This window comes from Acomys minous (assembly GCF_964271855.1).
Source record: "Acomys minous genome assembly, chromosome: 8".
NCBI classification, from domain to species: domain Eukaryota; kingdom Metazoa; phylum Chordata; class Mammalia; order Rodentia; family Muridae; genus Acomys; species Acomys minous.
This window is the reverse complement of record NC_140489.1, coordinates 113600089-113626699: the sequence shown is the minus strand read 5'-3', so window position 1 is coordinate 113626699 and position 26611 is coordinate 113600089. Positions and strand designations below refer to the sequence as shown.

Genomic DNA, 26611 nt, shown 5'->3' with positions numbered 1-26611 from the left:
ATTAAGCAAGTTCTGTAGTGAATCCATGCCTAAAGTTTCTCCTCGGCTTACTAACAATGATGCAAAAGTATTAATAGAGGGAATAAGAATAGCAACCTGTGCAGTTCTGGAATGTTTATAAAGAAGGGAGAGACAGTTTGACATCACCTATGGAATAAACAATGACAGGTGCCTGTTCCAGAGCCTCCTCCGACCTTCATCTTCTTTCTCTAAGACCAAATCAAGAAGCGACTCACCAATCAATTCCGGAAGATGAGGGGGAAAGTTTAAAGTTTAATAGGAATTCAAGCCATGCAGAACAAGCTTATTGCTCCTCAAGAGGAGAGAGAAATGAATGCCAATGAGGAAACTGGAGAATGACCGTGGTGATGGAAGGGCACTGAGCACTGGCACCTCCAGAAGCGGAGCAGACATAACCTATGATTAGAGCCTATTCCTTTTTAAACAAATCTGTGAGAGGAATGCTGCTTCTGGCATTTTCATAATACTTTAGGCTTCTGGGGAAAGAAGTAAGCCTCGGAAGCCAGGCCCGAGGTAAGAGCCACCAGAAATGCTTAGCATGTCAAAGAAGGCGGGCAGCCCTTGATGCCTGCCTGAGGAAGCAGACAGCTCTCTGTGAGGATGCTGAGAGGCCCAGGTTGAAGGGAAGTGGAGCTGCCAGACATAGGGAAAGCACTCAGCTTTGACGTAAAAGGCTTGCTCTGTCTCCTGGTGCGCAGCACCCCACTTCTTCTTGGCAATGCTTGTAGAATCTGAGTCTTCGCTAAAAGTCTAACCATTCTTACACTTTCTCATCCAAGAAAGCAGCCACTAGTGAAGACTGATACACTTGAAAATTTTGCAGGTTTTATCTTCCCCAGCATTGGCTGTCTGCGGTAAACCTCAGATACATCCAAAGCAAATTGATGTAAAATATACATTTGCAAGCATCACTGATATCAAATTCAGAAACTTTATCTGTAATATAAAACAAACCCATACTTGATTCCTGTTCTAGACACCCACTGATATATACTGATATAGTCTCTATCTCTGGATATGTTTATTCTGGGTGGTGTGTGTGTGTGTGTGTGTGTGTGTGTGTGTGTATGAAATTATACAGTATGCTGTCTTGGGTGCCTGGCTTCTTTCACTGACTGTACTCTTCTCACATTTTTCTATGATGTGGCATATATCAATACTTCCTTTACATTCCCAATTAATGTTCTGTTGTGTAGGTAGATTCTGTTTTGTTTATCTATCCATCAATTAATAAAGCCTTAGCTTGTTTCCAGTTTTTATTCTCTTTGCCTCATTCCTGGAAGTGGAATTGTTGGTCCTAGGGCGATTCCCTTTTTAAATGTCTGCAGACTTTTCTAAACTGTTCACTGTACTATTTTGCATTTCTACTGTTTTTTTTTTTAATGAAGATGCTAATTTCTTCACATTTTCGCTTAACATGTTTTCAGTCATGGTTCTTACCGCAGCCATCCTGGTGAGACTCAGGCCAGGTTCGACTTCGATGTTCCCAGTGACTAACCATGTATCCGTTGGCCATTTGCTTGTCTTCTTTGATGAAATACCAGTGCAAAATCCTCTCCCTGTTTTGCCCGGTCTGCTTATCTTTTTGAGTTGTGAGACATCCCGGAAGACCTACTTCAGGTACACTTTAGATCAGTTTTCAAACTCACCTAAGATATGGACATCACTTTGTCTCTTGAGAAGTTGTAGAGATATTGTGGTCAGTCCACGGACACTTGTGTGTCTGACTGTAGAGTGCTCATGGGTGTTAAGGCCCACTTCCACCCGCGTGGTCTCTTACTAACAAGACTCAGAGGGGCTTTCTGGGGATCTAGGAAGAGAGAGGAGATGCTCCTGTCTCCAGTGCAATTGACACCTTAGTTTTACTTTGTGGCAACCACTGTTGCATGAAATATATGACAGAGGTCTAGTCTGCCGTTGAGAGGAAAATGATGCTACATAAGTGTAAACACTGCTGCCTGGATGCTAAAGGGATTTTATCACTATGTTACCAAGGTTACCTACTGAGACTCGCCTTCCCTGAGAGGAAAAGGACAAGTCCCAAGTACACCATTGACGTCAGCGAAGACAAAGCCCACACTCTACCTGTGTTGCATTCCAACCCAGATTGCTCATTAGATCTAAAGTTTTGTTTTGACTGTGACTTTTCCACCATTCCACCCATTTCATATGCATGAAGCTCAATGTACCTAATTTCATTAAAAGTGGACTACTAAAGTTAAAGACACAGAATAATACCAAGCCAAAAATGGTAGGTGATTTCAAAACCCACTTTGTCTACTGCAGTCATTTAGATGCCAAGACACACGTTCTAGCTGGTCATTAGCCTGTTACTACCAGCCCTGATTGGCTATTAGAATCATCTGAAACATCTTTACAAACTATGTCTGTAGTGAGTCTCCACACCTGAAGAGTTTGTTTAGCCAATCTGGAGGAAAACCAGAAATTGATAGCTTGTAATGCCCCATAGTGATCCGGACATGCAAGGAGTTCGGCCACAGATCTAGCTTTCACCAATCTTAATTTATTATCCAATTTAAGAGTCCATTTGTCTTTTTTGTCAAGGCTTCTTGAACTTCAGCATGCATAAGAATCCTCTAGAAAAGCTAAAATGTAGATGCTAATTTTAATAGTCAGAGGTGCACCTGAAATCATCACGTTCTATCAGGCAGCACTGAGTGAGGTTGAATCTACTGTCTGCCTACTTAGTCCGCAGTTTTGGAGAAGCCCGTGTGTTTATATGATATTTTCTCCACCTAAACCTTTCTCTCTTCAAAGACACAACTTCGCAAGGCAGCTGTCCTAGACTATACCATGTCCTGTATTCCTTTCAAAAGATAAAAGCAAAATTCTATCCTTATTTATACAAGAAGTCTTTTTAATAAAAAGATTTAATAATAAGTTTACATATTAATCTAAAATAATAATCTCAATCATTTCATGTGGTCATAAATATACTGAACAGTTGAGTATGAAACCTAGTGATGGCAGTGGGTCAAATAATTTAAAGATGCTGCTCCTTGAAGCCAGATCGGGAAACAAACAGATAAAAATGGATGCCACTAACTTCTTTGAGTCTCGTTTCTTCTGTAAATTGTAGGTATTAAGAATTATTTCTAGGGACATCAGGAAGATGTCCCTAGATGAGTTATGAAATAAAAGGTGCCTTATTCTACTGACCTCTGAGTATGCCTCAAATGAGGGTAAATCTCAAGGCAAAGGTTATGGAACCATTTAAATCTGGGATGTTCTCATTGAAACCTTCCATGTGAGAGTCTGGAAAGGACTTCTGCCTGACTCCCCGGCTCATTCTCATCTTCCTCTCCTAGCACCAAAGGCAGATCTAGGAAAGCAAAACCACTGAAAGACAAAGTTAGATTTAAATTGTTTTTTAAAAAGAAGGAGAAGAAGCTGAGAATCCTACTCTGGCTTAGCAAAGACTGACGTATACGTTGAAGAGATTTTCTGTTTCTGCCACCACTCATAAAATCACGACTTTCTTCCCTTCATCAGTGACTCGCCACCTGACTCCTCGGCAGTCTGTTTGAAGGAGTGGATTCCTTTGAGACCCCTCACAGAAGAGGGACTAAGAAGAGCATAGGTATTGGCTTGATGTGGGCACATGGAAGGCACTGTCTGGATCAGAAGGGATGACCTGTATTTTTCTACTGAGTCACTTCTTTCTTCACTTAATCTTTAGGGATAAAATGAAAATAGTGTCTATAAACATTTTGGCCCCACTGAGAAATATTTTATTGTTATCATAAGATTTTCAGCTGGTTTACTAACTTCTCGAAAAATGCATTTTCTTTTTTGTAGCTCAGAATAAAAAAGATCAAGTGACTTCTCCTTGCTGTCTTTATCATAACTGTGATTGTTGAAAATAGCAAAGCCATTTTTTTCTATTAGGTCTTCATCCATGCCGTGATATATGAGCTGTTTCTGCTTAAAGGACTATGTTTACGCAGGCTTGATTTTGTTGAGCTGTCAATTGAAAGAAATGGCATTTACCTGACAGTCTCCTGTTGGTAAACAAAGCAGAAAGGGCAGTAGGCATCTGCATCTGTGATCTCCGGGAGATAGCCTTCCTAGGATAAGGTTTTGGTGTGGCAATGGGGCAGACTGAGAGATGTCACAGCCTCTCTATGTTTTTTGGGACTCTTTTTCTACTGCTGAATCCTGGGAGGCAAAAGCATGCTCCCAGAGACTATCCAGACAGTCTAGCTGCAGTCGTTACCAAACCACGCCCAGCTGGAGCGACATGCTCTGTGGTGGACGAATGAGCAGTTTGATCTCCATTGCTGGTCCCCGTAAAGTGAGGAAAGATAACCGAGTTGACTGTTTCTCGTGACAGTGCCCTTTGAAAAGTGCAGCGGATGGTTTCACGTTGGGTAACTTGTCTTCCGAAGTAAAAGGTGAACAGAGCAGCAATGGCTTCTGACTTTGTCTGTCTTGATTTAGAGAATTAACTCGGGGCTGACTTCATCCTGCTACTTTAGATGGACTGAAATGGCCTTTAATAATCACATCTCCTATTAATAGCTTTACTGTACTAGAGCAGCTAATCAATATATAATTTAATGGCTTCTCTTGCTAATGGCATTATTGATTCTGTTCCTAATGATCGTGAAATGATATGCTGTTATGCAAATGCTATCTTTCTAGTTGTCTTTACAAAGGCATTTATGGATATATTTCTTCTTCATCTTTCCTTTTGTTTTGTTTTGTTTTGTTCATATCACAAGTACCAAATGATGAAATGTTTCCTCAGAATTCTGATCCTAGTGAACAGTGTCACGCCAATAATAAGGTTTTTGCAAATGCTCCTTTTAACTACAATCTTGTAACTATGTTCTTGGAGTATAGAAAATAAAGCTATTACAATGGGTTCTAGATTCATTTCAGCTACTGTGATAAAGTACCTTGAATAAAACCAATGTAAGGAAGGAAGGGCTTGTTTTGCCTTAGAATTCCAAGCTACACCCCACTATTGAAAGGGGCCAAGACAGGAAATTAAGCAGCTGCTCACATCACACCTACACCAAGGAACAGAGAGAAACAAATGCACCAGTACGACCTGCTCTCTTGCTTTCAGCTAGTGTTCACTTCTGTTACACAGCCCAGTACCCAGCCCATGACAAGGCACCATCCATGTTGAAGATGGGTCTTTCCACCTCACTTGACAATGAAGACAATCCCCCACAGGCATGCCCACAGTCCAACCTGATGTGGGTAACTCTGCCATTGAACCTCTCTTCCCACGTGGTTCTAAGGTTGTTCCAAGCTGACAATTAAGGCTAACTAGCACACAATGATAGAGAGACAACAATGGCATTGTGCCATGGATGGTTTTTGATTACTGAATACGTTGGGATATTGTCCCCTGGGCATAAAATCAGTACCTTTCCTACACACCAACTCACGAGAAAGGCCACTCGAACCATATGAACTAGGCTTTCTTTACTTCTCCAGTCCAACAGTATCTGTGATGAGCTATGGGGTGGCAATATTATGTGTGTTATGTAACGAAAATCAAAAACACTGAAACATGACTTGTCATCATGGGGGCATTCCAGTTTGACATTCCCTTGATGAACAGCCTTCATGATGAGTGTTGGACCAGCTGTCTTACTGACAATGACCATCATGGCACTTTAAGTTTCTGTTGCATTTCCTTGATTGCGCTATGGCACTCTTTGTTTTAGGACAGATGAACAACCACAGTTTAGGACTGCAAGAATATAAAGTAGAAATTAATACCTAAAGAGCACACATTTTGTTAACAACAAAAAAGGAGACCTTTGATCAAATTTTTGATGGTAAATTTCATCTAACTTAAAAGAGAAGATACTTTCTATTATTTTTCAAATAGAACGTAAACGTCCAAGGATGCTTCATATAGGTCCTCTTAAGGTTCTTGTAGTATTTTGGTTTTTCAGACACAAGTGAACAAGTAAATATCTCAGGTTAGTCAAGGCATTCGATTTTAGAACACACACACACACACACACACACACACAGAGAGAGAGAGAGAGAGAGAGAGAGAGAGAGAGAGAGAGACAGAGACAGAGAGACAGAGACAGAGACAGAGACAGAGACAGAGACAGAGACAGAGTAGTAAAAGTTAAAATCCAGAAGAGCATTCTAACAATTAGGCAGCAGCTGTTTGTATGTGTTGTTGGGCTTTGTTATACTCTTGACATTTTATAAATATCTACACTGAAAGAAATGTTACATTAGTCATGTCTAAGTGCTCACCTACTTACTGATAATCTTTGAGACACAAAGAAAAGTCACTCTCATGAGCCCTGGCGGGTTGGGAGGGAGACACTGGGATGTCAGCATCATGTACATTCTCTAGGTGGGGAAAAGAAGGGCAAGCTGAGGCACCAGGGCCAGGAACCAATCGTTTGTTCTCACTTTTACAATGCTGAGCCTACAGCAGAAGCATTAAACATTCAGAGAACTTCTTCAAACTTCCTTCATGCTAAGATAAAATGATAAATGCTCCCTAGAAAGCCTGTGGTTAAGTGGAACTTGGCAGATTTGATCAATGAACTAAAAGTCTAAAATCTTCTAAAGGACCCAGAAAATGCCACCAAAATTAAAGAATCTCCGTGTTACTAAAAATTTCTGTGTATGCAAACCCACTGTTTAAAAAACTTTAATCAGTTATTATCTTGGTTGATGTTATTTTTTAAAACCTTGTTAAATCAGCACTTAGAGGGCTATAAGTAAATTATATATATATAACATAATAAAGCTTCATCAGTTCAAAGGTCATGCTAGAATAATGTTTTCATATCCATCAAGAGTTATGTCTGGTGTGGTTACTAGAGTTTAGGTTCGGATAATATTTGCATTTGTCCTGTCTACTCATCAATCCTTCAGGGCCACAAGACCATAGCATAAACACTACCAACGGCCATAGAGCAGAAATACTGCCCTTCAAACACCTCATTCTGTTTGTGAAATTGGAAATAGTACAAGCGCTGGGGCTAATGAAAGTTGACATTCAGCTGGGAAAAGGATGAAAACCATGACGTCAGCAGTCGTCCCCTCCACCACCACCCCACTTTTGAAACAGCTGTTCTCGGGACACAGTTCCCATCTTTAGGAATGCAAACAAAACATGAGCAACATCTTGTTGTGATACAAGTGAAAAAAAACCCTCAAAACTTAAACAAGTTAAGTTCTAAAACACTGAGGAGAGAGGGGCTAGAGGCTTTCTTTTCTCTTCTGCAGTGTGTCTACATACACATTGTTTTAATACAATATAACAATAAAAATATTGCACAGCTGGGTACAGTGGCACATGCCTGTAATCCCAGCACTCTGGGAGGCAGAGGCAAGCAGAGCTCTGTGAGCTCCAGGCCACCCTGGTCAATAAAGTGAATCCCAGACAGTCAAGGAATAACAGCGAAACCCTGTCTTGAAAAACCAAAAAATAAAAAAATAAAGTGATGCTTGGGAGCATACCAGTTAGTTATCGAATGCCAAATGATCAGTGCTGAAAACTTATACACGCAAGTAACATTATACAGACTGAGCAGGTTGTCTTTCTGTATTCAGGAATATATATATATATAATATATATCATATATTTATGTATACTTACATATGTATACTTACATATATATCACAGCAATTAATGAAAAAAAGAGGACATGAATTTGAAAAAAACAATGAGTGGTGTATAGGAGAGTTTGTAGAAAGGAAAGGGAGGAGGAAAATGATATAATTATATTAAAAACTCAACAAAAAAGTAAATATTTTATTTGGAAATATAGCACAGAGAAGGGGAAATTATTCATCATTTAGGATAACATCTTTCTCATATTTTATTATGTTTTTATTCCTTATATTTATTGTGTGTATGGAGGAGGTGGTTCTGTGTGTGTGTGTGTGTGTGTGTGTGTGTGTGTGTGTGTGTGTGTGTGTGTGTGTTAGGTGTACCTGCCATGGCATGTGAGTGAAGGTCAGAGGACAACTTGCTGAAGTCAGTTTTCTCCTTCTACCAGGTGGTTTCTGTGGATGGAACTCAGTCGTTCAGGCCTGGTGTCAAGTGCCTACCCGCTGAGATATCTCACCGGCTCTATTGTATTTTATTAATTTGTTCTAAAGCAATGACTTCTAGGACTCAGCTAAGACAACACAAGCGTGGAATACTTAAATAAGGACTTTTCCTTTTCTTATTGTAATCTGCCTTTCTGCTTTTCTTTTTCACAACGATAACGACTTTTTAATTGAGAACTTTACTGGGTCCAAGTTAGTTCTGTGGCCCTGAGCAAGGCACTGTGTTTTCAGAGACCTCTCTAACTTTGCTTCTTCCTGCCTATGTTCCTTGGCTTGCCTCTTCCCTGGTTCGTCAAATTTCTATTCTTCTCTGTTTCAGCAAAACAATATCAGTCAAGGTAATTGATGATGAGGAGTATGAGAAAAACAAGACCTTCTTCATTGAGCTTGGAGAGCCCCGCCTGGTGGAGATGAGTGAGAAGAAAGGTGGGGGAGCCGCCCCAGGGCTGAGGCCAACAGCTTCTGCTGGCCTGTGCCTCCCTGGATGCCTGCGTTCTTCAGAACCTGACTTACAACGCACACATGCCTCCACTATGTAACAGGGCATAGCTCCCACCCCTGGCTGCAGTGCACCAGAACTGCAGCTGCATCAGCCAGCTCTGGCCACTGTGCACCATGCAGGTCCGAAGGTTCATTTCAGCACAGCCAACCAAGCCTCCATAGCTGAGGAAATTGGCGCAGGTACTATGCAGTGTCAAAATTCTAAGCCGGCTTTTGCGATTGTGGAAGAATCAGGAGGATTTACAGAAGTGATGTACTAACACAGAACCGTCAATAGAGACCAGTGGAGAGCACCCGCGATGCCCTTTTACATATGCCTGGGAGGTCATGTGCTGCCAGTTTCCCCTCCGTAACATCAGTAACATCACAATAACATCCAGCTTGGTGGACATGTAGAGCATGAGCGTGTGACTCCAACCATTTGTTTTGCCTTTGTCTTGTGTCCCCACAGGAAGATCATTACCATTAGAATATTTGACCGTGAGGAATATGAGAAAGAGTGCAGTTTCTCCCTTGTGCTTGAGGAACCAAAATGGATAAGAAGAGGAATGAAAGGTGTGAGAGTATACAAAGACATACTAGCGAGAAATTGTGCTCTTCTCCCTCTCCGTGTCTCCCGACTCTCACACTGAGTGCCCTCCTCTTCCTTACTAAACTTCATGGCCTTCCGAGCTTCCCTGCCTGAACGAGTGTGCCAAGCGACACCCATTTTCTTTAGGAAGGGCCGACTAATCTTGACTGCAGCCAGATTCACTAAACATTAACAACCCGGAAGAGTTTCTGTAACTCAGAAGCGAGGAGGAAAGACCATGTGCTCTTCTCTTCATTACTTCAGAGCCACTTAGAGGTGTGGCTGCCAAGATTTACCCACCCTTAAAAGGCTAGTGGTAGAGCCTGACATATCTGGTCCCCACAGGTAGAAGGAAAAACAAAACCAAGTAAAGTTTTCAGTAGGTGGAGAGTACACAGATCTAATAGTGAGATGTAAGAAATTACAGAGAATTCAGTCTTTAGGCTTCTGTAGAGAATCTTGTTGGGGGAGGGTTTTGTTTTGCTCTCTTTTGGTTTGGTTTTTTTTTGTTTTTGTTTTTTTGTTGTTGTTATTTTTGTTTGTTTTGTTTTGTTTTTTTGCTTTTGAGACAGGTCTCATGTAGCTGAGCCTGGCTTCGAACACACTACATAGCCTAGGATGATCTAGAACTCCCAATCCTCCTGCCTCTACCTCCAAAGTATTGAGAGGTGTGTGCTAATCTGTCCAGCCACAAGCTTTAAAACAGCAACTAATAAAAGCAAGGAGCCTTTGCAGTTACGCTGTCAGCAAGCTAATGTGCTTATTTGAATATATTTTCCGTATCACCAAATACATCGTTTAGAAGAAGCCATAAAGCTAGACACAGTGGCACACACCTGTGATTTCGAGCACTTGGGAGGTCACAGCAGAAAGGCTGAAAGTTAAAGGGCAGCCTGAGCTAAAACACAAGACTCTATCTCATTAAAACAAACAAACTAACTAAAAAAATAAGGCATCATATGTATGGAACCACAGTCATATGTATGAGTTCAGTTTTCTGTAGCTGAAGGAGGTGGCCCTGGTAAATATTTAACCCTGACTTACACTAATCTTACCCATGCTCCAAAATCTTTTGATACTAATAGAATTAATACAATTTTAATATGAATAGTAACAAGAAAAATTCAACATCCATACCCTTATTAGTAAATTATTTTAAATAACATTTTTGTTAATTCTTTGAGAATTTCATAATTAGACGTTGTTGGTTCTTATAGTTTTAGAAAATATTTACAAAATGAAGCCAATTCTCTACTCTTCCCTACTTTTTAATAGATTCTATTTACTAAGGAATGGAAAAAGTTATTTAAGTTTTTACATGTAGGACAAGAAACGAGATATATGACCAATTCTTATGTAGACTCAGCATTTTTGGAAATGCAGTCCCACGTTATGAGAACTCACTGACCTCAGAGTCCATCTGAAGTTTAGTTTTTCTAAAGTCTCTCTCCATCTTAGTACAAAATAGCAGCAGGAGTGACGGAGAAAGGGACACTGGGGTCTCGAGTGTGAATGCAACTCATCTAATAGGTCCCAGATTCAGTAAACAGAAAGAAATGAGACATCAAAACAAGATCTCTTACAAAGAAAGGATCAAAGATGCCTCATTAGCATACAGGAAAAGGCACTTAGACCTCAAAGTGTTCTTCTAAAGAGCTGTCTTCTTATCTCAAGGAGGAGTGTCTTGGATACAGACAGCTCTTTCGATTGCTGGTTTAGTAAAATACGCCCTCATGTAGAAACAAATTAAAATTCCTTGATGGAGTTATTCTGTTTTGTATCAGCCAAATGAATTCTTCTCAGTATGAATAAAATACTGACTTGTTTTTTTTTTCCTAGATTCCCTCTGATGTTGCTACCATTACAGAGAAAACTAGGCTAGAAACAAGGGATTGTAACACTCCTGCAGACAACCCAGGAGGTTTTTAATCAGACCTGCTCAGCCAGGTTAACTTTTATTGAAATAATGTGCTATGGTCCCAACTGTATTTAAAGACTGTACTCTAAAAAGATACATTATAGATCAGTCAGCACTTCTCCCCTTGCTGATTTCAGTGGAGTTCTGTATCCACTACAAGCATCCTGGTTAGCTTATTAATGTGTAGGTGTTACTGATAAAGCTACATTATAGACATTATAGATTGGTCTGCACTCCTCACCCTATCGATTTCAGTGGAGTTAAACAACCATTGCAAACATTCTGGCCAGCTTATTAATGTGCAGAAGTTACTGATAAAGGCACAGAAATAAATACCAATTTAGGGGCTCTTAGGCTTAGAAAATTTAAAAAGCATAAGCAATTTTAGAGGACGCAAGATATCTTCCAATGCAGAGAGAGCTTTACCTGAGCCAAAATCTCCTTCTAGGAGCCAGACTAAGGAATTTCCCTGGAGACTTTTACCTCTTTTCACAGGAAGTAGCTGAGGTCTTTTGTCATTAAAGACTTCCAAACATTCAATTCATTAGCTCTCGGGCAATATTAGTTGAAGAATCCCACCCGCAGGCTGAGTTAAAGATTAACATCTTCAATATTTCCAGTATATTTTGAATGCACTATACATCAACAACAGTGGCAGAAATATCTTATGAGATCCATAGAGAGAGCATACAAGGTGATTTTTTTTTTCAATCACACACAAATATTCCTTTTGGGATCATTTGTTCGGAAATGTTTCCAACAATACATTCCCTTGGGATGCACCATTTTTTATAAACAATTGTTTTCTAACACTCTAGTCAGAACTGCCTGAATTTCTTTCTGCTAATATTCCTCTTTCATTATTCATCTGGTCTCTTACTCTGTGTTTGTCTCTGTCTGTTTCCTTCACAGCCCTGTTATTGAATGAGCTTGGTAAGCATTTCATTTCTTGCATTTCCTTTCCATTTTCTTTCTAGGCTATTCCCATTTCTATCAGATGATACTGTAACTTGATTTTTATCTCTATGTGTGGATTGGCCAAATTTTCATTTAAGACTGTTGGCCTCATTTTAGATGAGGCCAGATCATTCATATCATATTTTCAATTTAGTATATGTAAACTCTAAAGGCCAGTGATTCTTTGGAGATCTATAAGAACCAATTGTGTACTAAATTGCATAATCTTAAAAGAACCTGTTCAGTTATGACTGGACCTTTTCATATTCTTATTAATCATAGATTTGGCAAAAGTGTTCATCACTCAGTTGTCAAGAATATTATGTCTAACTAATACTTGCTATTTATAATGTAAACTAAATGATGACATTTCTCTTTTTTTCTTTTTTAGGTGGCTTCACGCTAACAGGTATGGATTTTTCCAGTCTAATACTACTTAATTGTATTTTTTTTACTGTCCCCATCAATGTATTACATCTTTTAAGAAAAACATCTTCTTGTTTTGTTTGTTTCTAATTAAGGAAAGTTCCTGGGCGGTAAGATGACTTGTTTTATTAGTTCCTATTTTGGCCCAAGTAACCTAAATACCAAACCAAATATAACCAGAATTAATATCTATCTGTGGCCAATACTTCCTTTGCTGATGGTACACATTAACATTTTTACAAATTAACAACAGCCTGTGTATGTCGGATTTATCTGTAAGAAAACTCACTGTGGGAGCCTCTAATGTTTGTGTTTTTATACTGGCTAATCTCCAGGTGCCCACAGAGCACCGGGAAGATGCAATACACTCTGACAGATGTTAGACAGTGCTCCAGAGTACTGACGAGCTGGCTGGTTTAAGCCAGTGGCTAGGACAACCACACAGACTTCACTGTCTAGGATCACTGGGATCCTAAACGTAAATAATGCCACATTTGAAGAGGACAGAGCAGCCATTTCCTTTCATCCTGTGACAAACTGAACCCCTCTTTTAATACTTTGTTTTATTGCTAACAGCATGGTAACAAGAATTATTTCTGCTATTTGAAGTGCATTACAAAGTCCTGCCTAAACATTCAAGATCCCAACGGGAAAGCTTGAAACCCCTCATTCATTCCTCAGTGCACCGTATTTTGACCCTGCTTAATTTTCTCACCTTTTCAGAAAAAAATTCTGCAGATTTAGAGAGGAAGATGAATATCCAATAATGACTCTAACTTGTCTGCAGCTACAGGTTGGAAATGTCTCTAGTGACCCACTTCCTAGATGGCCCTTGGCAATATGTTAAACAAGTACCCCAGATTTCCAATATATCATTGCAGACACCAAAAGTCTTAAGTTAGAGAGATGGAAAAAAAATTTAGAGAGAAACATTACCAAAATTTCTGGTAATGAAAACACTATGATAATCATTGGGGTTGACATCAGCCACTGTATTAACTCCTGGACAGTGAGTACCAAAATGATTCTGCCCAGTGGCAATCTTTTTAGCTTTGGCAGTTCTGGATGGATGGCTGTCCCAACTCTCTCTAGACACAGCAGTGAATTATAGCATGACTCACAGATTTCACAAACCCAACAATTAGAAAAAGTTAAAATGTTAAACACGATAGTCTTCTTATAGGATTCCCTGAACCTGAATCATCCAAGCCTCTCCCAAATCAGAAAAACTTGCCCTCAGAGCTCTTTCATGTCTAAGTACAGGAATATATATATACATATAAATATATGTATATTTATATGTATATGTATATATGTATATATATACATATAAATATATACATACATACATATATTTTTTAAAGTTATCTTTTCTTTCCCATTGCGACATTTGAAATCCCTGATGTCATCTTGGAAACATTGATTCTGTCAGGAAGAACAGCTCCCCCTGAGGGAATTGAAGAGGGTAGAAATGTGGCATTGCAGCCTTCACGGCTTGGTGGGTTATCTTTCTAAAGCCAACCAGAGTCTCTAGAGCCAGCATGCTGTATACTTGCATTCCTCTTATCCTATGCAGCCTGATAAGACTGTGCTACACAGCTCCAGTGCAGAGTGCCTTCTAAAGAGTACACATGCGTCATTGGCAACTTTCACAACATAAATGAGGATTCCATTTCTAGGGCTTCCTTTCTACGTCACTTGGACTATCTTCCCTTTTTGTATCTCAGTTAATAGGATCCTCATTTTCATTTCTTTTTTTGCGGGGGGGGGGGAACTTCATAATAATTTAATGGTCTAGAAAGAATACTCACTTGGTAACAGGCACATCTCACTTTCTTTTCTTACAATTTTTCCCCATAAAGTTGCCCATATCCCTCGTGTCAGCCTTTCCTGCCTCGGCCGTAGCCTGCATCCAACATGACACAATCACTTTCTCAAAGAGCTTTTCAACCAAAGCCAGAAATCTCTCCATTGTTGACATCCTCAATATAGAAGGCAGTGCAGTTAGAATGGGAGACTATTCCAGAACTCTCTGGAAGATACTGTCTAACTTCCTATCTTCCTTCTCCTCAATAAACCAGAAATCCCAGGGCTCGGTTGCTACTGATCCCTTAAGACACTTTTAAAACTTAAGTCTGAACAATGAAAAGGAGCAATGACATCTAAAGATTTTTCTTTGAAGTAACATTGAGGCTTTGAAGTCAAGCTTTGAGGTACAAGGGAAAAGAGAAGAATTGATGCAGCCTTTTGGAGTTAGCCTGCAGCTCTTACATGGACTTGTGCAGAAAGTTATGGGAGTTGAATTTGGAAATAGGATATATGGAAATAAAAAAAATCCATTTGGTCCACTGCTTCACACCAACATTTAAGAGATCTCATTCATAGTAAACAGGAAGTGCTTTTGAAGTTTGTAAATCTTGACTGTGGTCCTAGCCCGTGTCTCACTCTAAAGCCTGTGTTTAAATCTCTGGTCTCATTCCCCTCTGATCATCTGGTTTAATGACAGCGTTATAACTCAGTAGAGTTCATAATGAATTTTTTATCACCATTCTTATGGATTTTATTGTTCACACTTAGAGGGGTAAAGGTTCAAAAAGATTAATCTACCCCAAACCACTCATCTCAGGGGTAGGGTCCTAACCCTAACCCTCTGACAGCTACTCTTCAAGTCTGAGGAAAAGGCCCATTGACGATGATCCCAATACTAGCTCTGTCACTTGGCTGGTCCACTAGTATAAGCATTTTCCTTTTCCTTTCATCTTTACACTATACACTGAAGCATTTTCAAATTTAAAGTACAATTCTATCTTATAAAAAGTCATCACTATGAATTTTAGTCGAAGGAAACATAAGTGAAATTTAGATTTCATAGAAAGAAATCTTTTTTTAAAATAAAATTCAGTGTCCCCGCTAAATATGAAGAGGTTTATTGGATTCCCCTAAAACTTTTAAGACATGCAGATTTGGTTTTCCCTAAAATTACATGGAATTCAATATACTTCTGTAACATTGCTCTTACAGTCATTTTGTGGTCCTGAACAGACTTAAGGTTCATGCCTACTTAAAGGGGACAAACCTTGGTAATCCTAGCACTTAAAAGCATGTCCATCATTCCAATGTACGAGTTAGGGACCAAAGCCCCTCCATCCAAATTCGCTTGATGTGACAACTGAGAAAACTTCATCTCCCAGACGTGAAATTTCTTGCCCAAGTTTAAATGGAAAACAAGTGGCAGAGCTGGCCCTGAGTTCCAAGTCTAATGGTTCTCAGTAGACCTTTATAGAAAAAAAAAGTCCCAGCAACCTGGCAACCAATTGTACGAGATGTTCAATGAAGGCCTGGTTCATGGAAAACGTTGAGTGAAAATGACCTGCCCTTTTATTCCATGGAAGCATATTCGACACTCTCCAGTCTGCACAGGAAATGAATGTACCGAGCACCTTCTCCAGGGGTTGTGTGTTCCCCAACCTTCAGAGAAACATGTGACACAAACCACGTAGATACTACCCTCACTTTATATGTGGGAAAACAGAAAAGATAGCCTACCTAGGACAACATAGATACCATTAAAGGGGTTTGAAAACTTAGAGCAAGCCGTTCTACCAAGTGCTTCCTGCTGTTTCAGGATGACCTATCTCTTCCATTCCAATCACTTGCTGCTGGGCTGGTTCTGCCTCTTCCTACAAGGAAAGAGGTTCATTATCACATCCATCAGTCTTGCACACTGTTTGGTTTGGCTTACGGAACATTTGTTCCCCATTTGTGGATGCTAATCTCTACCCCACCAGAACTCCTCCTTGTGGCCTACAGAGGGTGACCTGCCACCACCCACCCTAACTAACATGGCTTGCAGTGTGTGCATCTGAGTGTTGTTTTGGCCTTGCTAATTTCAAAAGGCACTAACAGTGAAGCAATGTGATCCATCCTGCTGATTTTCTGCCTGTCCTTTTGCTAGGCCAACCTGTCTTCAGGAAGGTTCATGCTAGAGATCATCCGCTCCCCTCTACCGTAATCAACATTTCAGGTACTAGTTTTCCCTGTGGTCCTTGTGAACCACAGCTTTCAGGTATACTTTGGTTCTTCAGACAGTAGACTCATATACATTAGTCTCTGGGCCTTCTGAAATATTGCTGATTAATTAGTGGCTTCTCTGACAGCTGAGCTGCCATAAGTGATCAAAAATAGAAGGCAGTATGGATGGACAATATAGAACCACAGAGACATTGATCCAACGCCTTCTCCCTTTCAGATTTCAATACGTTACAGATTTCTCATCAATATGCCTTTTATATGTAAGTCTTTCATCTTTGTATGCTGAAAATTCTTTAAAAAACAAGAACAAAAACAAAACAGGTTGTATTTCCCACCAGAATGGTCTTTCCTGATGTACGAGGAAACAAAAGAATGTTGGCAGGGCCACCCAAGGATCACACAGATCTTCCAGTTCTGCTGAAGGTTCACAGATTCCAAGCCAGCTCCTAGCGCGAAGTCTGTAGCCAAGGGCAGGGATACTTCCTCCTTCAGCCATCACTGCTAGCCGTCACTGACCTTAGGGGTAGACGCAATTCTTTCTGACCCTGTGGGTCCTGCCTCACCCTCACAAACCGTACTTCTACTCAATAATCACAATCCTGTGCTCCAACTACAGATTTATTTTTTTCCCTCAGAATATTCCTCAATAGATTAAAAGTGACAGTCTTCCTGGGTTCTAATCAGAGGAGCCAGTTAGAGCTGAAACATTGTCAAGTGACATTTGTTTTTATAATTGTCCATATAGTTCTGAATAAAATGTCAAAATAATCCAGAGATTTTCTCACCACTGCCCTTGCCCTCACTTTCTAAGTTTTATATTGTTTACTGGGATTAAAAAAAAAAAACCACCTATGACATTGGCTTTATAGGTACAAATCTCTTTATTGAACTAACCATGGGGGTGACACTGTCCTCTAAAAGGGATTTCCTACTCTCACCCCTTCATCACCATGGTGATGCTTCAAGATCCAGTTGGAACCAGGAACCATTAGAAGTAGCCTTACATAATTCATCTGTTTCCAGAACTCAGATACCTAAAGATAATTATTTTATTCTAATTTATAAAAATCAGTCTAAAGCAGTGGTTCTCATCCTGTGGGTTGTAACCCCATATCCTGCATATCAGATATTTTCATTAAGATTCATAACAGTAGCAAAACTATAGTTGCGAAATAGCAACAAAATAATTTTATGCTTGGGGGGTCAACCACAACATGATAAACTGTATTAAAAGGTTGCAGCATTAGGAAGGTAGAGAACCACTGCAAAGATCCCACTCAGGTGATTTTATCCCAGATTTCTCTGTGTCCTCTCAACACTCGCCATGGCTGCTAATAATATACAGGATTTCTAAGTTGTTTTTGTTGCTCAAGTCTGTGACATTACATGCTCTATACACAATGTCACAATGAAATTGGTGAACTTCTTATGCGTACATATATACATAAAAAGAGAGACAGAGAGGCCCAGAGTTTGACACAGAGAGAATTTATTTGCTCTAAAAAATAAAACCAAAATTCCATTGTATTGTCACTCTGCAAAGATAAGGAAATAAAGTGAACTTGGATACAATAAAATAATCTGCTTTTGATCCATTCTTCAAAGTGGAAAGAAACAAATGCAGTAATTTATCCTGAAAAAAAAATGCTGTTAAGCTATTTCCCTATTTAATAAAAGGCACACCTAAGAACACTAAGGAAAAAAAGACTCAACTTTCTTCTTTACCATCATCAAAACTCTATACTAATGTATCAGAATTGTTGTAGATCTGCCATAAGGTTTGTCTACTTGTCACCTCTCAAGTACACATAATTGTAAATGTCTCTCAAGCATACATACTATTCATCATGGGAAAATAGGTCTGACCTTTCCAGGATGCTGTGCTCACCTGAGCTACGGCCACTCACCTCTCCACCTCCGAGCCAACTTCACCGTCATATTCACCTGGCTTGCTGTCTGCATTCTTTAAAATGTCCCATCCTAAAGCTTTCCCTGCCTCCTGTAGGCAGAGGAAACTCTTCCTACCCTCGTCCTTCAGTCATTGCCAAACTTATGCTGGTTTTTCATTTATGCACATCTTCCCCACTACACCACAAGTTCCTAGGAGATAGTCGGAGAAGAGGACTACACCTGTCCTGACATATTTTAAGAGAAAATGACATGTACTCAAATAATAGATGGTCCTTTTATTTAAAAAAAATGAGCAAGTGAAAAATATTACTAGAAGTATGGAGAATTTTATAACAAATACTTAGTGAATAGTTTTTTGGCATGCGTAAGGACAGTCTGAAGAGTGTCAAGGCATATCCTGTCTCTGTAAATCTACAGATTAACTATCTGTATATAAAGATAACTTAAAATAAGAATCAAGCCATACGAAACTTTCATGCTCAACACGCAATAAACATCAAGGAACTGAGTGATAGTTACTAAATCCCAGTTGTCTGTTGGTATCCTACTTCATGCAAGGGCCTTAACTATAAGTAAATAAAAGTATATAAGCATTTTTTTTGGTGATTACATGATCGGGAAGCCTGTGCTATAACAAGAGGTAGGGAAAAAGGCTCCTAGCATTTCTTTCTGGTTCTATCAAGCCCGTTAATATGAGATATCCACATTTTAGCATCCTTGTAAGACTTTGTTAAGATTGAATACTAACCAGTTTATAATTTATAGACAGTAATTTTTAAAATTACCTTGTCTTTTATTTAACTAAAACAAAGCAAAACCAAAAAAAAAAAAAAAAAAGAACTTGTAGAATTTTACCATAAGTAGAAAATAAGTTAATATTTCTTACAAGGAAAAGAATACCATTAAATTCTGTCCTGTTAAATGTTCTCTACCTGTATTCTACTTTCTCCATCTTAAGTGATGGAAAGACAAGTGTTAGGAAGTAGTTATAAACCCGGGCACATCAAATTATGCATTCATGGCTTACCAGAAAGCCTGAAGGATTATTTGGGGGTGTGTGCACCTTTTCTCTCACAGGGTGACTTACTTTCATTTCCCGCCATGTCCGTTTATTTAGCACCATGCCCTGGATCAGTTTCACACTGTGAGAGGCCTCCTGACCAATCCCAGCACATCACATTTCCTCCCTAACTGCTACGCGTTTTCTATTAAATTACCCTGAGTACCATTCAAAGCAACTTACCATTTTGTAAGTTTGTAGATTGCAGAAAAGGTGGCCACGATAAGTATTCTCTCACACGAAGCTTTGCATTTCAAGTCAATATCTAAGTGGTAACATTGCTCTTGGGGACAGCCATCTGTCACTCAGGGTAGGTAGGAGATCTGGACAAAGACACAGTTGAAATGAACCTGAACCGCCAGTCACATTATCACTGGTCCAAAGATCAGAAAGTGGTGAGAACCAAACTGTAATTGACCTGAGCACAAGGGGAACAGACTTTATATGTGTCCACCCTCAACCCCCCCCTCTTTGACTAGAACTCATGGATCTACTTTTGCCTCCATTACTCTGGACTTCCAGCACAGCTCTCCCCAAACCCCAGTCCTCGCAGTGGACAGCTAGCCAAAATCTATCCCTTAAAACAAGTGCTAGAACAGTAAGAGGAACCACCTACAGCAGCCTCCCAGGGCAGAGAGGAGGAAGCTCTGGGTCTTTGCAGGACACAGAAGGTCCGAGCCCCTACTAAAGCTGATGTGTAAATGCAAAAGGCAGGTGGGGAAGCCTGAAAAAAAGGCCCTTCTCCTCTGGCTGACTCTGCAGAAGACACAATCCACTTGCAGGCAATTGCCCAGATATCCTGGAGCTGAGAGCCTCAGAGTGGAGGTTTTTCCACAGCAACACCATTGCCACCCTGGATGTGTATGCTTCACTGGGCTCTAAGAGGAAGCAGCCTATTATTTTCCAGCATCCTGGACCTGAAGAACAAATATGATTAAAGGGCAAGTGTGTGCCATCCGCATATGCATGGCCTTTCAGTCTGGGGTTTATCTCAATGGCCCCCAAGCAGGGAGAGCCAACTGGGAGCTTCCCTCTCATTAATAGACTCTTTTCTGAGCACCCCCTTCTTCTACTAGAGCAAGACCTACTTGGTGGTTATGGAAATAATCATGCTCACATAGTGGATATTAGCTCCCCAAAGGCCTCACCCTCGCCCTCTCTGTTTGCTTAAGATTAGCATGGTGAAGTCTTTCCCAGCAGTCTTCGCCAGAGAGAAAGCACCCGGGTCTGGCCATCTAAAAGAAACATAAAATGGATGTTTTCAAGCTGAACCTATGACAGGGACTCTTGGCAAGTGTGAAGCCAAGATCAGAATTTCCCTTCTGTGTCTCTTTGGCCCTGAGACATTTTCTGATGCCTCTAGAAAGTGGAAAGGAAAGGGCCAAAGTCTCCCATCCCCCAGGGCTTATTGTAGGGCTTTTAATTGTGTTTCTCTTTGTCCACGTGCTGGGGAAAAAAATGAGTGCAGATCGCCAAACTGGCCAGCTCCACAGAGAACGGCTGGGTGACTACCTCAATACAGACAATGTGCAATAGGGTTTTTCTTGGTGATGTGCCGTGAACATGGCTTGCTCCATCCATGCTTTCTCGTGAGATTAAATTGCAACCAGTTTCAGTCATCTCTTGATTCAGTTTTGCATGGCTCAGTCCACCAGACTCTGTCCCTTTCTCCCCTCCTGCCTTACAATTTCACCCAAAGAGACTTTAGTCCATCCTTAGGGCCTCCTTCCTCCCTGGCTTTCAGATAGCAGGATTCCGGGACTTGCCAATAGAAAGGAGCACATTGGTCACATGCGTACCTTCCCTTCTCCAGAGGAATATGATGACATGCAGCCGCTGACCAGTAAAGAAGAGGAGGAGAGGCGCATTGCAGAAATGGGGCGCCCCATCCTTGGAGAGCACACCAAGCTGGAGGTGATCATTGAAGAGTCTTACGAGTTCAAGGTATGTCCGCCAACACTGGCAGCCCCAGCCCCCTGCTCATGGTGGCTCGGTCTAGTCTGTGCTGTAAGAGCCTCCTGGAGAGAGTGAAAAATGTGATGTCCCGCAGAGCCTCGTTCACTAAAGGCTGTCAGATTCAATTTGAAATTGTGGAGTTAGCAGAGAACCAAGAAATCCTGTGTGGCAAAGAGCATCAGAACCAAGGTCCAGCAGGCGACGCTCAACTTGACAGAGCCAGAACCTCTCCCAAAGGCAGGGCTTTGTCTGAAAGGAGAGCTGGAAAACCTCCCCCATCCCTAGTTTTTTACATAGGCCCACTTGTCTGGTTTTGTTTTGCTTAACTTTCTAGAAACCTTTGAGTCTCATCAAACATTAAGGCCTAAGGCATGCTGGAGGCACGCTTTTCCAGTGCAGTAAAATCAGCATCGGCTTTCTTCACTTAAGTGTTCTGCTTTTCTAGGATGTAACTTGAGAACTTGTTCAGAGCTCTAGAACAGCACAAGCTGGGCTGCACACACCACTGCCATCCCCCGCTCCAAGTTCTAAGCTGCCATGCTGAGACTGTGCCTTTACTAATGCCTGCTGTCAAGGGGGAAGGTTTGCATAGTGTCATGAAGGTCACTGGCAGTTTAAGAACTCTCCAGGTGAATAGAGAGAGATTGTCTGAACTTCAGTTCACCTTGATTCAAATCCCCTTCCTCCATAGACAAAGAGAAAAAAAATTGGCTCTGCCACTCTGGTTAAAATGTACCACATTTTAAAGTATACCTGGGTTTGCCCACATCGGTAACGTTAAGCTCAGTTCTCCTGAAAGTTGGTTCTTTAGAAGACGTTTCCCGGGGAAGCCTGTGTCCAGCGGCTGGAGAGATGGCCAACTGCTTATCTCTAATTGGATGGCTCTCTGCCCTTGCTACAGCACAGCGTGTGCTCTCCTTTCTGGGGAAGAGATGCCCCAAGTTTCCACTACATGTGGGAAAACCTGAGGTCATTTCTTTTTACATTCCACACAGCAAGCACTTTGAATTGGCACTGGGCAAGATGCTTAGAGTGCCGGATAAGATGTGCCTGAGCCGAGAGAGAAAAGACAGATGCCTGTCGTGTGTTTCAATTTATTGTGCCCAAGAGCAGCGCCTGTGAGAGCCGTTATCAGGGCACTAGCAGTTCTGGATATGGGACAGGCAGCTGAGAGGTCACAGCCCTAAGGACATACAAGCCAACCAAGAATAATGTTGCAGATACAGAGCGAGCTAGTTGGAGGTGGCTCCTTTCATACTTGTTTTCCTCTCAATGTCTCAAGTCAGTTCCAATGACTCTTTCTGAACTAACATGCTTGATATTTATGAATTGGCTTTGGCCTCTCATCCAGCTCCCCAGATACCATTTTCCTGACTCCTGCTTGGCCAGTAACGTTATCTCTCTCAAACCACAGTTCGGTATCCTGCATTGAGCATGTACAAATCTTTACCTCAGGCAAATAATATGTATTTTCTGCCTCTTTGCAATTAGTGGAAATTCGAGGATGCCCTGACAGTAAGTTTGGATGTTTGGTGGACTAGTTGGTGCCGTAGTTTCTCTAGGAAGAGCAGCCTCGGTGTCCTGGAAATGCCCCCTTCTTCCTGTAGTTGCCATGAGGATTCGCGGTAGCGCTTTGACTGTGCGTAGCTTCCTTAGTTTTCTTGTGACTGCTTTGCAAGTCCTGTTGTTTTATTAACCAAATTTAGAAAGTGGTAATTGCACAAAACGAATTGCCGACTAGGTTCTAAAGTAAAACGAGGGGCATGTACCTCTGTGCTATTAAAGTATGGAAATGCAATGCGAGGTCATTAGCAAGTGAGCCCTAAGCCACAGATGTTGACTTTTGCTCACCTAATATATTCCTGATGGAGCAGCAGTAGTGCAAGAACAGAATTGGCTGATAATATTAGCAAGCTGAAAAGTCTAGTGGTCCCCTCTGCATCACCACCTCAACCCCCCCTACCCCCCCGGGTCAAATTATTTGTGTATTGATGACCATGCAAGCAACCTTGAAACCCTGCTGCCTGGCTACATTTAACAGGCAAAACTACAGCAATATGTCTTCAGCCTCAGATCTGTCACTTCTAGGTGTTTACAGACAATGCTGAACAGGGCCAGGACTGATTCACTGGCAGACAGCATGTGACAGACAAGGCAAGGAGAATAAAGTTCACAGAACAATTGAGGAGCCTGGGTGGGTAGGCCTTTGAAGAGGCTGCTGTTGGAAACACTGCAGCTGCTCCTGGTCCGCCATTAGAGCAGTAAGGGAGGTCTGTTTCCTCTGTGAAGAAGTTTCCATTTCAGAATGTTTCTAATGACCACAATTGTTTACAAAACCACAACAGTGTTTGATGCCCATAATTTTCTACCCAGCCTGACATCTGCTACCCCTTACAGAACCCCCAAACTTCCAAACTAGGGTTCCGATTTCCTGATGCCTTTACAACCTCAGAACTTACTGTCTTATCTCTTTGTCCCATTCTAGAGCACTGTGGACAAACTCATTAAGAAGACAAACCTGGCTCTCGTGGTGGGGACAAACAGCTGGAGAGAGCAGTTCATCGAAGCCATCACTGTCAGCGCTGGTGAGTGACTCGCTCTGTGCTCCATGAGGTGAAAAAACTGCACCTCTTGGGCTAAGTTTTCCTATTCTGCCACTGGCAAAGCACTACTCGTGGCAAAATTAAGAGAAAACAGCATCTCTGTCCCCTGTATCGTTCTTTCAGGGGAGCAGACAGACAGGACAAAGTCAAGCGGATTTGTGTCTTAGTTCACTGTTTAGCCAATCATGGAGTTTTGTCTGGCTCCCTGAAGGCAGCACACATTGGCCCAGTGAAAGACAAAAAGGAGAAAAGTCACAGGAAGAAAAAGGAAGGCATTGAGACGTCTTTGCCACCACTGTACCCGTTTACTCCCCTTCCGAGTCACTGAACACCTCAAGCATTTGCTTTGGCTCGTCCAAGGTGCACAGTGAAGCACACTGTGATTCTTCCTGTACAAGGAAACTGCAAGGATTTCTTTAAGAATTATCCTGTAGGATGGCCCTGAGGACATGAACCAAAGTGTGTCCTTCCTGTGATGCCCAGCCTTGTCCACTCTCCATGTGTATAGGGGCAGAATGAGTCACTTAGGTTCAAAGAGGCAGCACTGCCTCGCTTCTTGTCTTCTTTTACTCCACTTACTCTGTTTATTTCTCCCACATCCCCACAATCTTATCTCACTGCAGCCAGTCAGCGGAGCCAGGGTTTTCTAAGCACTGAGAGATTCCCAAGCTGTAAAATATAGAAACGGCATCACTAGCTGTCAGGCCATGGCTTCTGTCACAGCCTCCTCTTTCCAATCTGCCACAGAGTACTTGGACAGATCTCCCAAGTGCTGTGGGAACAGAGAGTGGTTTAAAAAGAAAAAAAAATGTAGCTGTTTATTACTAATGCTGGCCTTCCTCATGCTGTGGTTTCTCGCAGTCAAGTATGCAGTAGGAATTTATGAGCATTAAACAGCAGATAAGTGCTTGGGAAGGTGGGTTTAAATTTTAGGTCTCAACTGTAATAGAAGGAGAGTGAAACACCAGTTGGGGGCTTATACTTTTCTGTATGTCAAAGATGAGCATCTGAGACAGGACCACACTCCCCTCTGTAAAGAGGAACTGAGCACGTAAGAACATTGATGAAGTTCAGAGTAGAAACATTCAGAACTCTCCAACTTGGTATGGAGCCTTGACACATTCAGGTTGCAACGTTAAAGACAATATAGCACGGTGGTGAAACATGTGCCAGGATTCCAGGTCTCCTTTGGCTGCTCAAGGATATAGAAGCATTTGTGTGAAGGCTGAGTGCTGGTGACTATTCCTGTATCGGCCTGTGTCCACCACTGCTCTTGTGGGGAAGAAAGGAGTAGACAGCCAGTCCCGCTCAAACCCGGGTACAGGAGCTTAAAGCAAGTAAAGCACACGGCTCGTGTGTGTCTGATCGTAAGCTGAAGACAGCGACCACTGAGGCCGCAGAAGGAGACAGGGAGTGTGCAGGCCAGCACGAGTCCCTCAGTAGGCCATTTAAAGGCAGACTGGCTCTCTGAGCAACAGAGTGGTTCCATATTCGTCCTCTCACACATTTTAGTCACTTTAAGAAAGTGTGACAAATGCTTCAAGACTGCTCTAAAGTTAAGGACGCAGTGAGGAGGGCTATGCTACTGCCAAGGCCAAAGTCATGCATTTGGTGCTGAGGTGTGCAGAGAAACAAATATGAAGACGTGGACGCCTCATTTAAAAACTTGTTATTGGGATTAGCAGACACTGAAGAGATCCTTTCAGATTCCCATGGAGCTCTTTTAGTTGTTGCCTGGATTATATAGATGGAAGAACCTAGTAGTTTCAGAAAAAAAGGCTCTAGAAGATAGTTTGTGTGGGGGTGGGGGGGGATGAATGTTGAGATGTGTGCACGTGTGTGTGCACATGTATGTTCACATGTATGTGCACATTTAAAGGCCAAAGATGCATGCCTAATATTTTGCTAGGGGTGCCTCCACCTTATTTTTGAGACAGGCTCTCTCGCCAGACTGTCTGGTTAGCCGACCCAGGGTTGCCTCTGTCTCTGCCTCCCTGATGCTGGTACAACAAACACACACCCCAAGTCCCAGCCTCTTGGGTGGATGCTGTGTATCGAACCCCGATCCCACACTTGCCCACTCAGCATTTTTTAGTTGATCCATGTCTCCAGCCCTTATCTTGAGCTGTGATGTGCTGGAAAGGACTCCTCAGATAAAGATGTTTCAATGTAAGGAAAATTGTTCCCCGCCTACTTCCTGGGCAGGCTAGCCTGGTCACTGCTCCTGATAAATGCTGGCATTATTTTATAAGGAGTCTAGTCTTGACTCCAGCTCTCTTTTCTTATCTTAAGGAAGATTACAAACAGCACCTTACATGTGCCAGGGAAGCTCGCTACCACTGAGTTATAGTCCTAGCCTTAATGTCATTTTCACGCTGCAGGCAGTGCCTCAATAACTTGTCCACCTTAGCCTGGAGCTCCTTCTATAGCCTAAAACTTTGCATCTTTCCAAATATATTGCTGATATGTGACAAGTCACCCAGCTCCAAATCTTTTGGAAACTAGTTAATTAATGGCATGGCATGCAAAACTCCCCAAGCTTTATTGTGTGTGTGTGTGTGTGTGTGTGTGTGTGTGTG

General features: G+C 41.5%; 1 protein-coding gene across 11 annotated transcripts in view; it reads left to right on the top strand.

The window, feature by feature from the left end:
* Positions 1–26611, top strand: part of SLC8A1 (solute carrier family 8 member A1) — a 361990-nt gene that overhangs the window by 295933 nt on the left and 39446 nt on the right. For 5 of the 11 annotated variants that reach the window (XM_084792249.1, XM_084792247.1, XM_084792250.1 and 2 more), the window contains exons 3-7: positions 8417–8523; positions 12000–12020; positions 12436–12453; positions 21287–21417; positions 23915–24014. In XM_084792249.1, coding sequence (XP_084648375.1) covers positions 8417–8523; positions 12000–12020; positions 12436–12453; positions 21287–21417; positions 23915–24014 — 377 coding nt within the window. Of the gene's footprint in view, positions 1–8416; positions 8524–9049; positions 9154–11999; positions 12021–12435; positions 12454–12570; positions 12581–16425; positions 16495–21286; positions 21418–23914; positions 24015–26611 lie in introns of those variants that run through there. The other 6 variants (XM_084792242.1, XM_084792243.1, XM_084792241.1 and 3 more) reach the window with 6 other exon arrangements.